At 44.6% G+C, this 14,968-nt stretch overlaps 1 protein-coding gene across 2 annotated transcripts in view; it reads left to right on the forward strand.

The window, feature by feature from the left end:
• Positions 1 to 14,968, forward strand: part of CNTNAP2 (contactin associated protein 2) — a 1,139,689-nt gene that overhangs the window by 796,618 nt on the left and 328,103 nt on the right. For both annotated transcript variants that reach the window (XM_077304685.1, XM_077304684.1), the window contains exon 13: positions 11,542 to 11,742. In XM_077304685.1, coding sequence (XP_077160800.1) covers positions 11,542 to 11,742 — 201 coding nt within the window. The remainder of the gene's footprint in view (positions 1 to 11,541; positions 11,743 to 14,968) is intronic.

Genomic DNA, 14,968 nt, shown 5'->3' on the forward strand with positions numbered 1-14,968 from the left:
GAAAGGCAAAAAATTGGTCATTTTACTGTGGAGACAGCAGGTGGGATGTTAATGCCTCCAAGAAAGACTTAAAGTCATGTGCTGTAAAAGTCTTGGTTTTATGAATTGTCTGTTGTACTCTTCTTAGACGCAGGGACACAGCTGCCATTTCATTTCTGGGCAGCAACATGCTGTTTAAAGGAATATTCACAGACAGTCCATTATCCTAATGTTAAAAAGTCCATATTATCACCTGAAGTAATTCAGGCTGAGTTCTGTGTAATGTGCACTTGGTAATTTTCCAGTTGAACACAATGAAACTTGCTTCTGAGTAAGCATGCATGGGATGTCTGTTACTACTTTATAACAAGGAACAGATTATTTTAATGGATGGATGGATGGATGGATGGATGGATGGATGGATGGATGGATGGATGGATGGATGGATGGATGGATGGATGGATGGATGGATGGATGGATGGATGGATGGATGGATGGGCGTGTGTGTGGGTGGATGGATGGATGGATGGATGGATGGATGGATGGATAGATGGATAAGTAGGTAGATAGATTATAGGTGTGTAGATGTGTAAATTTCCATCAAGTTGCTATCAACGTTCATAGACAGAAAGATAGATTATGTAACATACTCAAGGAAAAATGCTGTCAGAGAGATTTAATTTTCTATTGCAGTAATTAAGTACTTTTAATTAAAAGCCTGTCTTAACTTATAATGTTATATGAAGAAACATAAGTTGTTATATACTACATACCAGGCCCAGTCTATATAATCAGAAGAATCAAACAGGAAGGTGTTTGTTTTTTTGTTTTTTTCTGGGCTGTATCACTCCAGGCTCTGTGTGGTAGTTACCCATTTGAGTCATCTGGAACAAGAATGCTCTCCTCATGTACAAAAATAGGACACAGGGGAAGAAAGAGGCCAGCTTCAAATTTCCCCCTACAAGGTCTCAAGGAAAGGTCTTTCCCTTCATCTCCTTCCTGATCTTTTTAGCTGCAGATGCTGGGGATTGAACCGATGGCTTTTTGCATGCAAAGCAGAGGCTCAACCACTGCACCAGTCTCTCCTCAAAATCCTGAAGCATATCTTTAGCAGCACAGGGCACTGGCCAGGGGGTGGTATTCTCCATTGCCCTGCTCTAGATGAAAACAGATCCACGTGGGTCTGCAGTGATCTCAAAGGTCCACAAGAGAGTGGTGCAGGGAAGCAAAATCCTCTCCCCATTTCTTGAGAAAAACACTTGTTTCTCATTTGGAGAAATGATGACCCAAAAGCCACAAAGAGCTAAATGTGGATTTTCGTGTGTGAAATGTGCCATACGCTGGCTATAGGTCTTCTGAGCTTTAAGCTAATCAGCCTGCAAGTACCTGCAGAATTTCATCTCATTAGAGGAGAAACCTTGTGCCCCCTGCGGATAACCCATCTGCTTAGCTTTGCTTATTTTTAAACATGTGTCTGGAGCCAATTATGCTGTTCCATGGTTTCCTGCCGCCCTCACGCCTGAGTTCAGTTGGCTCCCAACATATTGCAGGGGATATCTGTGATATGACTGAGCAAACAGCGAGAAGTTAAAGGAACTCATATGGGCAAAAGGGGAGGCCATGAGTGGGACTTTGCAAAGCCATGCTTTGAGTATTCACTTGCACTGGTCATGGCCAAGCGACCCTGTGTCCTGTCTGTCTGGGATTCAAAGAGAAGCATCAATGCTGTGGTTTCTTGCCATGCTGGCAATGCACAGTCATCATCAACATTTTCTTCCTTAAAAAGCAACATGATTACCATGCATTTGCCCTCAGGCGGCCCTTTGTTTCTGTGAGCCGTCCTTCTAGCTTGCTGGCGGGAAACCTCTGCCTAAAACGACAGAATCGATTAGGTCTCTCTGTACTTACTGAGGAGCAACATGTTTTCTGCATTGCCCGTTAGCAGAGGCAACACCATTATTTTTAATGGCCTGTTGATAGGTCTGGTGCTTGCCCAGAATAACTTCTTGTGCAAAAGGGGGATCAGCAAAGGGGATCAGAATGGAGTGCACCAAGGGTTGACAGCTCTGGGTTGGAAAACACCTGGAGATTCTGGGTTAGATCATGAGGAGGGTGGGGTTTGGGAAGGCGAGGGTATTCAGTGCCAGAGAGCCCACCATCCAAAGTGGCTATCTGCTCCAGGTGAACTCACCTATGTCATCTGGAAAACTGTGGACTTGCAGGAGGGCACTTTAGGCTGGAATAAGATGCGACACGCAGTTATTGGCTATCAACATGGCCACAGCTTTATTGCCTCCACACTGGAGGGTTGGCACAGCATGGGAGAGGGAGCCTGACCTAGCAGTCAGCGGACTGCGCTAAAACCCGCAGAGTCCAGAGGCGCCCTGGGAATCCGCGCCATTCCCAGCCGGGAGAGCAGCTCCCCTTGCCTATTGAAGTCACCCTACAGGAAGTGACCTATGTGGGGGAGGCATACACTTCCTTTGGCTGTCCCCAGGCCATCTGGCAATGAGCCCCTGGCCCCCAGCAGGGTTAGCCAAGCTCATTTACATGCCACCTCCCATGGAGGCTCTGAACCCCAGACTCCCTGCCAACAGGCTCCATCCCATGCAAAGCTCACAGCTGTGACAAAATAGTAACCATGAAGCATCCACCTCTGACACAGAAACATGGCTGTTTACATAACATATAGGGTGGGTGGGAGGGAAACTGCTCTGCGGAGTGCTGAGTGAAGGGACCCATGTGTCTGGTGCCTTTATAGGTGCCATGGGTCCCGCCTACCTCTTCTACGCTGTGCGCACTGCGTAAGTGCAACTCACACTCTGCATGGGCCGCTGGGGCAGCCGTGTCTGCCTCCAGCCCGCCCTCTGCTGCATGAACCAGTGCTTATTCTTAGTGCTTATTATAATCCTAGGAGATCTCCAGCCAACTCCACTATGGATGGAAGGCCAATGATATATTCCTAGATACTACCAGTGTTAATGCAAATTTATATCTCAAAAACCATGAATCCATGTTCAACTTACAAATCCATTCAACAATACATGTGCAATTAAAGTGACAAGTTCAAATAACAATTCCAAACCCTTTTTTATTTTGCTGGCATAGAGTTCAGAACCTGACATCCATGTCCAGCTTACAATGCATAGCTATCATGGAGCTTTCAAATGCTTGACAATAGATTTGTAGAAACGTAGCAATCCTGCAAATACTGGGTATTCAATTGACAATTGCTTAACAGATATTATTAGACTGCAAATGCTTGATAACATGACAGGAATTCCGGATGTTTCCTGTTTCACTGATGCTTCTTCAGATGTCAAAAAACATTGCATAGTCATCACAATAATCAGATGAACATAATACTAATTCAGTGGCCAGCAAGCTTTCCTTCTTTGCTGTAACTCCAGCAACTTACCCCAAATGAAGATCTGGAACAATTCCTTGCCCAACCACCTACATTTCACAGCACAATTTTCCCTTTTTATATGATTTATAGCCCTCTCTGCCACCTTCTTTCATACAAAGCCTACAAAAGATATTTCTGAGGTCAGAAGAGTGCACAGGGAGTCTTTTGAGGTTCCTGTAAGCCAGCAAGACTGTGTCACAACAGGAGAAGATCTCACATTAAAAACCTTTACAAGTGACAGGGGATGAGCTTTTGTGAGTCACTGTTCACTCCTTCAGAGACCTCAAAGAGTATCTTCAGGTCTCAGGCAAGCCTGATCCCATCAGATCTCAGAAACTAAGCAGGACAAACCCTGGTTAGTATTTGGATGGAAGACATCCAAGGATTTGGTGGTAGTTCATCCAAGGAACACTGGAGGTCATAATCCAGAGGCATGAAATGTCAAACCGCCTCCTTGCCTGGCTGCCGCACAATCCTCTGATATCCTGGCTACACTATGCATGTGCCATACAATAAATGCATGCAATTAATAATTGCTCTGCTACAGACAGACTAACATGGCTACCCATCTTGACAAATGCTCCAATCTAAGCAAAATGCAGGGCTCCCAACGTCTTTGGATGTACGTTTCTGTGATGTCAAGCAGAGCCAATGGCAAGGTCTCTTGTGTTTTGACTGTAACCTTCTCCCTAAGTATGGCAAGTACCAAAGGCTTCAGATGGGCTGGTAGCATCAAGGTAATCTTTCAGTCATTCCTCGTAGATCTTCTGCTTCCTCTACCAAACCGAGCTCATGTTGCGTTTGTTAATTGAGACAGAAATTAGTAGAGAAGCGGCCAAAGCATTTCTGCACAGGCTCCAGCGCTCCTTAATGCCCTCCACTACTGTATGGCACATCTGCTTTGCTAAGTGAATTCAGTGTTCAAGCAAAATGCCATATGGCCTCACTAGAGATTTGATACCGGCACGGTGCAAGCAACAGCGGCAGCCGAACAGGTTCTCAGAGACTCTCTGCCTTTCATTCATTATTAACTGTGGAAGCCTGTCGAGGAAGAGCACATTTTAAGAGACGCTTCTGAAACTGCACAAGTGATATTTCTAGAGGGATCCCACTCAAGTCATCCTTAGGCAACGAGGGCCTTTGAAAAGTTTGACCGAAGTACTGCCAGCCTGATCAGTCAGCTCTTTGGAAGATCTGAGCTTGAGCTGCTGGAAACGCTTTGGGGGAAACCATCCCTTGGACCTCCTGACTATCTACTGCAGGGGTAGTCAAACTGCGGCCCTCCAGATGTCCATGGACTACAATTCCCAGGAGCCCCCTGCCAGCGAACGCTGGCAGGGGGCTCCTGGGAATTGTAGTCCATGAACATCTGGAGGGCCGCAGTTTGACTACCCCTGATCTACTGCATGGTTCAGTTCACGCTGGGTTTGCTAGCAGGCCTACATCAGAAGGGATGTCCTGATTAACTGGCCCTTGCTAGCTGCCCTGCCCTGGTTAGATTCTTTTTTTTTGTTAGCATGGGGTCATTGGAAGCACAGATTGAGTCTCTGGCAAGATTTCATTCTGTAGCCTTGGCAAATGGCAAATGGAGAAGTGGCCGTGATAGGGCAGCTCGCAACAATTTCTTCTTTCCAGAGCACAGCACTATCCCAAAGGAATTCCCCAACAAGACAGGCAATAATTCCCCCCTGATGGTGGTCCCTGGCCCCAAGGCCTCAACCAGGACCAGGAGGTGTTCATTCCTGGCCCCTGCTTGGGGAGTTCCTAGAGGAGATCCAGGCTCTGTCAGAGCTGGCACCATTCCACAGGGACTCACTGCAGGAGAGAGCTCATCCTTCCATCATGCTTTTGTTTGGGGCCAGTGGCGTAATAACATCTGTGGCCCTCTCCTTCAAAACACCCCCACTGAATGGCACCCAGCCTGGAGACTTAAGGGCAGTGAATAGCTGGAGGATGCTATTTCTTGGTGCTACTGATTTGCTACTTATGTTTTTATTTGTTTCATATTCTTTTTGTGCTGTTTTTGAATTTTATCTTGCACACATCCTGAGACATATTGGGAGAGGAGTATAAAAATATTGTTATTATTATTAATACTGTTCTGGGAATGGGCATCGAGGACAGAAAGGCAGAGTAAGGACTTATTTTATCTTTGTTTGTTTGTTCAGGGTGGATTACAGTAATATGGACCACATATAAACTTCAGAATTGCAAAATAAACTTTAAACATTGAACGATTAAAATGTTGGATTAACTATTAAAAGTACACCTAATATCTTAATTTCCATATGGAGCATACGAGGGACGGATCATACGGAAAAGCCCTCGGTAAAGATTTCAGCCTGGCAGAGCCGGACTGCGGTTCTGATGTTACTTCTGGCCTCAGCCATAGACCTGGTGGAACAGCTGTGTCTTACCAGCTCTGTGGAACTCTCAGATGTAAGCCGCCCATCTGCCCTGACTTCTGTGGGACACTACTGCCTTTGAGGACATTGTCCCGCGTCCCGCCCAGGTCTTCAAAAGTCCCGTTAGCTGCAGCTAGTCTCGCCACAGCTTACCGCAGCTTTGCCCAGCCCCGGCCTTCAACTTTGCAAGTGCCACCCCCCTGTGAGGCAAGGTCCGTGGTAGTGGCAGCACAGCAGCCAGCCTTGCTCGGGCAGGAAACTGACGGGTTCGCGGGAGACAAAGGAAGGGGCTGGTGCTTTCGCTTTCGGCAGCCTGCCTGGTTGCACCTGGAAACTTGGCCAGGGAGCGGGCCTGCGGCAGGGGGAAGGAGCCGAGGGGAAAGGGCTCTTGCCGGGGGGGGGGGAGTTCAGCACAAAGTCCTGCTTTTCCTGTTAGCATGACAGGACGAGACCTGTGCACTCAGAAGGCATGTTGAAACCCGCCACGAGCCGCAAGGGAGTGGCAGGGAATAAATCTAATAATAATAATAATAATAATAATAATAATAATAATGATGATGATGATGATGATAATAATAATAATAATAATAATGCGCGGCAGATGGATCCTTGCAAGCGGCGACAGTGAGCCCAGTCGGAGGGAGGGAGGGAGGGAGGGAAGGAGGGGGCTCAGCTGGGCCCGGGCCACCACCTCTGCCCACATGACCTTCGGGCCAGGCTGGCCCCCTTCCGGGTGTCCTGCTTCCGGGTGTCCCACTATCTTTTTAAAAATCTGATCACCTTACTCAGATGTCTTACAGGATTCTGATCTCACATAGCAGAGCATTCCACCAGGCCAGGGCCAGGGTCAAAAAAGCCCTGGTACTGGTTGAGCCAGTTTGATCTCCTTGGGGCTGAGGATCCTGAGTAAATTTTGCTTTTGTTTTGTTTATCTGTTCTGAGTTAAGCATTATATGACTGACACAGTATAGTTTAATGCTGTAGCAGAGCCATTGAGATGCCCTGAGTCCATTAAATCCATTGACTCCAGCACCGCTATAGCACTTAAAAGAGCTATGTTGATTTGGTGATATAGCATTCAACTTACATTCCCCCCCCCCCACACACAAATGTCCGTGGAAAATCACACACCAAAAAAGGCCAGGGGGGGAAATGACATTGTAAGAAGTGCTATGGACATGTCAAACAACACTAAACCAATATAACACCACCACTATAGCATCACCATTTAGATGCCTTGACTCCTCCAGTGCCTTTGGGACTGGGGATCTTGAGCAAGTTTTGCTCACTGGATCTCAAGTTTCTTGGGAGGACATGATGAAGGAGGTGGTCTTACAGTTAGAACACAATTAGCATGACAGCCATTCAGAAGTCTAGAATCCGAAATCGTGTGTGCAAATCCCAGCTCTAGCTACCCAGTCTGTGTTCATTTCAATGCTGTTTGTGTAAGGGCCATTGAAACCAGTGGAGGTTGCCTAGCAACTCTGTCTTGCTTCCCCACATTCATCTCCAATGCACTAAAACAAATGTCAGCCTTTCTAAGGTTACAATAGTAACTCTTTCATTTATGTTGCAATTTTAATTTATGCTAGTTTCCTTGATTACAGGATTCATAATGAAGTGCAAAAGAAAAGTACAAATGGAAGTATTTCTGTAATGGCTAATAGCTTAATTATAATTCTTTCATAAATACACTCAGCAGTGCCCTTTAATTGATTGTTTAACACAGGCCACAAATGGACAGGCTTCCTGTTTCCATGTGGAATATTTCTACATAGTAATTGCAACAAAGGTTGCCCATGTAAGAAATTTAGCAGGAATCTGATTCCAGATGTGCTTTCCCACATGAAGAGGGAAGATGGTCTGTTATGGAGTATTTCAAGGTCCTTTCTACTCCCTGAGATAAGAGGCCAAATGCTCATCTGGTAAGATTGATACAGACTAGTGTGGAGGACATGTTGAAACATGTCCTGTGTTGGAACATATTACATCTTTGGACAGCGCTACTTCTTCAGACGGGGACTTATTATTTCTTTGTTTGTTTTATATATTCATTTGATTTACATCCCACCCCTCACTCAACGTATCGAGGCAGCTAACAGCATAATTAAAATACAATATACATACATTAAGAACATTACAAAACCATGAGTCAATATAAAATATAGAACATAGACAATCCATCAAACTAGGACAAATAAACCTGCAATTACCAAATGGCCATGATCATAATTGGCCCAATACTTCTCAGAGCAATTCCCAGTATAAATGCATGAGATAGGGGAATATTTCTAGGGGGAGGCCCGTGAATTACCCATTTGTATCTGTGCTGGCCTCAACCAAAGGTTTCGTGGAAGAGCTCTGTTTTACAGGCCCTGCAGAACTGCTGACGCTCCAAAAGGGCTCTGGACTCACTTGGGAGCTCATTCCACCAAGCCAGGGCCAAATAGGCAGCTCTACACACATCTGTCCACATGCAAATACCTTAAACAGTTCCGGTGGGCCTGTAAGACTGAACTTTTCCACCAGGCCTACGGTTGAGACCAGGAATAACATCATGAATATGATGGCCTCCATGCTCAAGAATCCACCGAGATTAAACCCCTCACAAGAGCTGGAATTGTAAAGTGGATCGTTTAAATAGAATCTGTCTTCTCTGTATTGTTTTTATCAGATGTTACCCATCAACCAAGACGGGCGTGATATAGATAGATAGATAGATAGATAGATAGATAGATAGATAGATAGATAGATAGATAGATAGATAGATAGATAGATAGATAGATAGATAGATAGATAGATAGATAGATAGATAGATAGATAGATAGATAGATAGATAGATAGATAGATAGATAGATAGATAGATAGATAGATAGATAGATAGATAGATAATTGCAATATTGTCAGATGTTACTTTGACCAAGAAACAGAATCCAGAATGGAAAATGCAGATAGGAACTGGCTTGAATCTCACAGGTGGGGGTCAATGGCAATAGAGACTTGCAGTGTCGTCCTCAGCTAAGGTACGCACTACCCAACCCACTGAATGCTTAGGATGGCACCGTTAGCCGCCAGCACAAAGAATTCCTGTCTAGACCACTTCACTGTGGAAGCAAACTGCTGCCATTGCTTCATACAGAGGTTATTGGTTTGGGAACATTGGTGTAGCAAGGGTTAAATCCACTGCCACCCTTGACAGTAGGTGGCCCTGCCTTCTCAGAATTCACAGATAAATTCTATACAACCGGAGCTATTTGCAATGTATGATCTTTCCAATGGAATGCATCATATTCGTTGTGGTAGCTTTTGCCCATGTATTATATTTGTAGTCCCTTACAGTGTAGACAAGAACCTCTTGTGGTGCAGAGTGGTAAGGCAGCCATCTGAAAGCTTTGCCCATGAGGCTGGGAGTTCGATCCCAGCAGCCGGCTCAAGGTTGACTCAGCCTTCCATCCTTCCGAGGTCGGTAAAATGAGTCCCCAGCTTGCTTGCTGGGGGGTAAACGGTAATGACTGGGGAAGGCACTGGCAAACCACCCCATATTGAGTCTGCCATGAAAACGCTGGAGGGCGTCACCCCAAGGGTCAGACATGACTCGGTGCTTGCACACGGGATACCTTTACCTTTACCTTTACAGTGTAGACATGAAGTCAAATTACAAATCCCTGAAACGCTGAATTAATGCCAATTGAATAATAAAAAAGCAATGGCAAGGCTGTCATAAAGGGCAGTTGGACTCAGCACTGCTTGAGACCCTGGTTGCGTGTGCCTTGTTGACAAGGAACAGCCTCACGCTTCTTTTGGAAAGCAGCCAGTCAGAGCAACCAGGTCAAATAGGCTTCCCAGGAGAGGGAGTTCCACAACTGTAGCCTGAGGCTGACTCATGTTGTCAGAAGCAGCAGCAGTAGATCAAAGAGGATTGGGGAAACTCAGATAGACACAACACCGTATAAGGGAAGCAAAAGCCTTAGCCGTTCTGGCCAAAGGGAGAAGAATTCTTCTAGCCTAGATGTGGAAAGCAGGTAGTCCCTAGGTGCAAAGGTCACGCTGCATATGCTAAGCATTCTATGAGCCAAGACTTCAGTAGAAAGCAGTCCTAATCAGGTCTGTTAAGAACTCAGTTATATTGCATGGGGCTTACTCCCAGGAAAATGTTCTTCAAGTTGCATTGTCAGTCAGTATGTCATCTACGATTGCTGAATGGTCCAGCCAACAGAGCCTTCCTTGATCATGATGGACCTTGTTGCTCATTGGGGACCTTGGGTGAGAAGGAAAGGGGTTGGTTTCATTCTGTTGTCAGTCCTTCTTGTCATGTTCTCCACCTTTTGGTTGTCATGGAGTGACAGAAGTATCCTCTTCCATCTGTTGAGTTCAGGTATCAAAAACCCAGATAAGCTCAGACACACTCTCTTCCTCCTCTCTCTGCCTGCAAAACTTGTGTTGGTGGTATTGCCATGGAAACCCCATTGTTACTTCTGATGACTGCCTAGTTTCCACCTATAAGCAGGAAGGACACCCCAGTTGAAGAGGGATGTTGACAAACTAGAACGTATCCAGAGGAGGACAACAAAAATGGTGAGGGGTTTGGAGACCAAGATATATGAAGGAAGGTTGGGGGAGCTTGGTCTGTTTAGCCTAGAGAGGAGGTGACTGAGAGGGGATCTGATAGTCATCTTCAAGTATTTAAAAGGGCGCCACATAGAGGATGGAGCAGAGTTGTTCTCTCTTGCCCTGGAGGGACAGACCAGATCCAATGGGATGAAATTACCGTATTTGCCGGTGTATAAGACGACTGGGCGTATAAGACGACCCCCAACATTTCCACTCAAAATATAGAGTTTGTTACATTACATTACAGTACTATGGGCCACTATGGGCAGCTATGTCTATCCCAACTGAAGTGCACCTGGCGTATAGGACGACCCCCCCACTTGGAGGCATGATTTTCAGGAGGAAAAAGTAGTCTTATACGCCAGCAAATACTGTAATACAAAAGAAATTCCATCTAAACATCCGGAAGAAGTTCCTGACAGAACGGTTTCTCAGTGGAACAGGCTTCCTCGGGAGGTGGTGGGTTCTCCATCTTTGGAAAATTTTAAACAGAAGCTAGATAGCCATCTGACAGAGAGGCTGATTCTGTGAAGGCAAAAGGGTAGCAGGTCACAGTAGATGAGCGATTGGGATGTGAGGTTCCTTCCAACTCTATGATTCTAGGATTCTAGGAAAGGGCCCTGAGAGAATGCCAGACAAAACTAAAAGTCTTCACTTGGTGGCAGTAGAATGGAACAAATAAATGTCCCTAGCAAAAATGCCCTATATTAGATTGCAGAAGGTAGGGGTGCCTTGGGAGTTTGCCTGTGGTTTGCCCTTGAAAAACGACTTTTCCCCAAAGTAAGCCAGAATCCTCTTGGAGGTCTTTCAATAGTGATTCTTAGTACAAAACCTCTACAAAAGAAAAGCCATCCCAAATCAAACCAGCCTAAATTTCAAGGCACAAAGGGGACAGGCCCCCATCACTATTGAAGGAATTTAGGATATAATGATGTCCCCTTTCTGAGACGCATAGCTGTCATAGAAAGAAATAGTGACGTTACCATACGCATGTTCGGCCCTGTGAAAATTTTTCCCTGCCCCTTCTGACAACACACCTCTGACAAAATCTGCTTGCTTCCTAACAATACAGTGCCTCCTCTTAGAAGTGCCCGCATGCACTGAACAGTTGTGGGTTGTCCTTATCGTTTCTTCCAGAAGACAAAGTGTGGACGATTGTGAGTCATAACCTTCCCGCGCAGTCTGCAGTGGCCAGCAACAAGCCCGAGAAACACGCCTCGCTGCAGCTGAACTACGACGCCACCATGGATCAGATCTCCGCCATCACCGGCAGCGCCGAATACTGCGAGCAATTCGTCTCCTACTTCTGTAGACTGTCACGGCTGCTGAACACCCCAGGTAGGCTACAGGTGGAATGCCATCGTTGCTTTGTTGAAGTTGTGGGTATTAAAAAACAACAACGGTGTAACAACTGGCTTTGCAGCTGGGTTAAATCAGCTGACATCCAGAAGACTTGACTTGGTTGGGCTTACTAAGATGAGCTGTGCTGATATGAACCTTTGAGGATGAGGTAATACCACACTTGAAAGGTTATCCTTTATTTTAACTGCTTCGTCGATACGGACATCATTTTAGGTTTACTTCCCATTTCTTGTTGCTGATTATGCAGAGGCCTCCTTGGTCTTGTTGTCATATTCATAAGCTTGAGTTTTAATGTTGTGAAGACAATCTTTCTCTGTGTGTCATTTTTCTTCTTATTTTCAGCCTTACTATGAAGCCTTTTCCCCCTGTGGTTTCCATCTTGTTTCTGTTTTGATGGCCAGTGGATTTTTTTTTCAAATGTCATGCACTCTGAGGGAGTCCCATGTCTCCTTTTAAATCCGCAGCACTGAGTTCTTTGTAGACATTCCATGCTGAAGCATACCTAGAAGGAGTCTCTCACATTCCTTTGGTATGTCTTGCCACTGAAAACAAAATCCAGAGATCAGTAGAGCAACTTTATATGTGAAACAAAAGGACCGTATCTTAGGTCTGGTTCAGATTTTAAGGAAGGGTCATGGCTCAGAGGGAGAGCATCTGCTTGGCATGTTGAAGGCATGTTCAGTCCCCCAAATCTTCAGTTTAATGCATCACAAAGGAGGTAATGTGAAAGACCTGTGACCCTGGATACCCATTGCCAATGTCATCAGAACACTGACCTTGATGGACCAAGGGTCTAACTCCATATAAGGCAGCTTCATATGATCAAACCTCCATATGATTGACTATGGAAGCAACAACCTTGCAATTTGCATGTGGCAATGTTTTCTGTACACATACCATTTTTGTTCTTATATTCTACCAGGGAAATATATCCCTCCTAATCAAAACATTGGTAATACAATGCTTCCAACTAGGGCAGCACAATAGGCCTGCCCACACTCAAGATAAGGGGCTTGGCAGAAGTGGGGGGGACCTCTTAAATATACTGCTGAAGTTTTCATGGCCAGAGTCAAGTGGTTGTTGTAGCCATGGTTTTGTAGTTTTAGTCCCTGGCATTTTGCCAGTACCTGTGGCTGGCAGCTTCAGAGGTAAGTCACAGCAAGATGGGAATCTCTTCATGCCAAAGAGGGGAGGGTGCCTTCTCTGTGAGTCTCCCTGAGGATGGACTGGAACAATGAAACATTTTTCCTGTATTTGAGTGTGAAATACTGGAGGAAATTTAGTTCATATATTTACTAAGATGCCTTTAAAAAGAAAATAGCATATGAATCTGCACCGAGCATATTCATTTTTCTTTCCATATGAGCAGCAATTAAGCGGTAGAAGCACAGAGGATGTTAAAATCAATTTCAAACAACTTGCCATATCTTGGAGGGGGAGATCAGAGTACTGAGATGTGCATCCTCTGACTTTAATTCTTCCCTTCCCACCAGGATGCTGTCAGCTTTTAAAGGATAAAAAAAGAAGAAATATACACCTTCTCTGGTGCCTCCTAGAGGGTACCCTTTATATTCTGCTCAATAATGCACAATGCAGAGATTCTCATCATGGAGAGATTCCCATCTTGCTGTGACCTACCACTCCCAAGGTCAAAGACTATATTGCACTTTTCGTCCCTCACTTAAAAATGCTGGGTGATTGAACTTGAAACACAGAACTGGATTTTGGATTTCAACCTTATATCAAATTTAAACCGGACGTCTCAGTCTTCAAGGAAATCTCTTGTTAACCAGCATATCAAAAAAGAACAGAAAATGCTATGTTAAGACCTATTGCATTGCACGTTCACAGTTAGTTCCCAATAAATTAAAAACAGAATGGCTTAGATCCAGCTGGCTTTTTCATTCAATCTGGTCCAGTTGTGCTCTTTACTTATGGACCCCGTCCCATGTGGCTTTTGTACATGTTGTTGTAATATGCAAATTCTGCATTGTGCATCATTGAGCAGAATGCAAAGGGTGTCCTCTAGGAGGCACCAGAAAAGGTGTATATTTCTTCTTCTTTTTATCCTTTAGCTGGCAATTGTTGGAGCAGGTTGTCCTCTCAGCCAAAATGCAGCTCTAGGTGCCGCTGGATTTTTTGCCTTATTTATAATATGTTTCCACTGTTGGCGACTGGTGGCAGTAGTTTTTAGGCATAGGGATAGTCAGTCGCTGGTTTCTAAGGTCTTCCTCGATCTCTTTAAGCCATGTTTTCTTGGGCACCAGTCATCTGATCTTCCATTCAGTTGGCTTATCTGCTAATAAAAAGCGAATGATCTTGTCATCTGTAACATTAACAGAAGGTAAAAGAGGTAAAATCAAACACTGATGTAACTGGTCATAGTTATTGCATCATGAAATATGGTGAATTGAATGTAGTTCATTATAACAGTGACTACAGGTTCTTTCATTGCAAGAAATACGCCCGTAGCTGCCCACAATCATTGCTTGGGGAAATATATTAAATCTGGCTAACAGTAGTAGTTTTAGCAGTAGTAGTAATGTAATTAAGGGAATTATGGGGTTTTATTGTGCTTTTATCCTTTTATTGTTGTAAAACGCCATGAGCCCAACCAGGAACAGTGGTATAGAAATCTAAGTATGAATGAATGAATGAATGAAGGAAAGAAGGAAAGAAGGAAAGAAGGAAGGAATGAAGGAATTAATGAATGAAGGAATTAATGAATGAAGGAATGCTCTGCAATAAGATGGAATTATTCCATTAGAAAAGTGGTGTGCCATAAGATTTGGAAAATAAATGAGGACAAGAGAACATAGAGAGCATGCCAGCATATATTGATTGAAATTCAATGTCCCAAATTCTTTTATGGATTGTCTGGAATATGCATCCTTCTTTGGAGTTAGTCAGAAGTTCCAGATCTTTGCCCAAGGATTAATTTTAGAAAATACTGTTCGGGACCATTTTGAAATGTATGGGCCAGTCAGTAAAAGCACAACCAGGCTGTTTAATGAGGGGGCTAAACTGTAAGCGGAGCCAATATTTGATGGTAATAATCCATGCTCAGGCTTCAATGAGGTGAAGACCAAACTCCACACACAGAGTAGAATAGGCAATGGAGTTGGGAATACCTGAGGCCCTACATAAAAAGGGAGCTACCATACAATCACTGGGGGAGGCACTGGCAAACCACCCCGTATTG

This window comes from Paroedura picta, chromosome 11 (assembly GCF_049243985.1).
Source record: "Paroedura picta isolate Pp20150507F chromosome 11, Ppicta_v3.0, whole genome shotgun sequence".
Lineage (NCBI taxonomy): Eukaryota > Metazoa > Chordata > Lepidosauria > Squamata > Gekkonidae > Paroedura > Paroedura picta.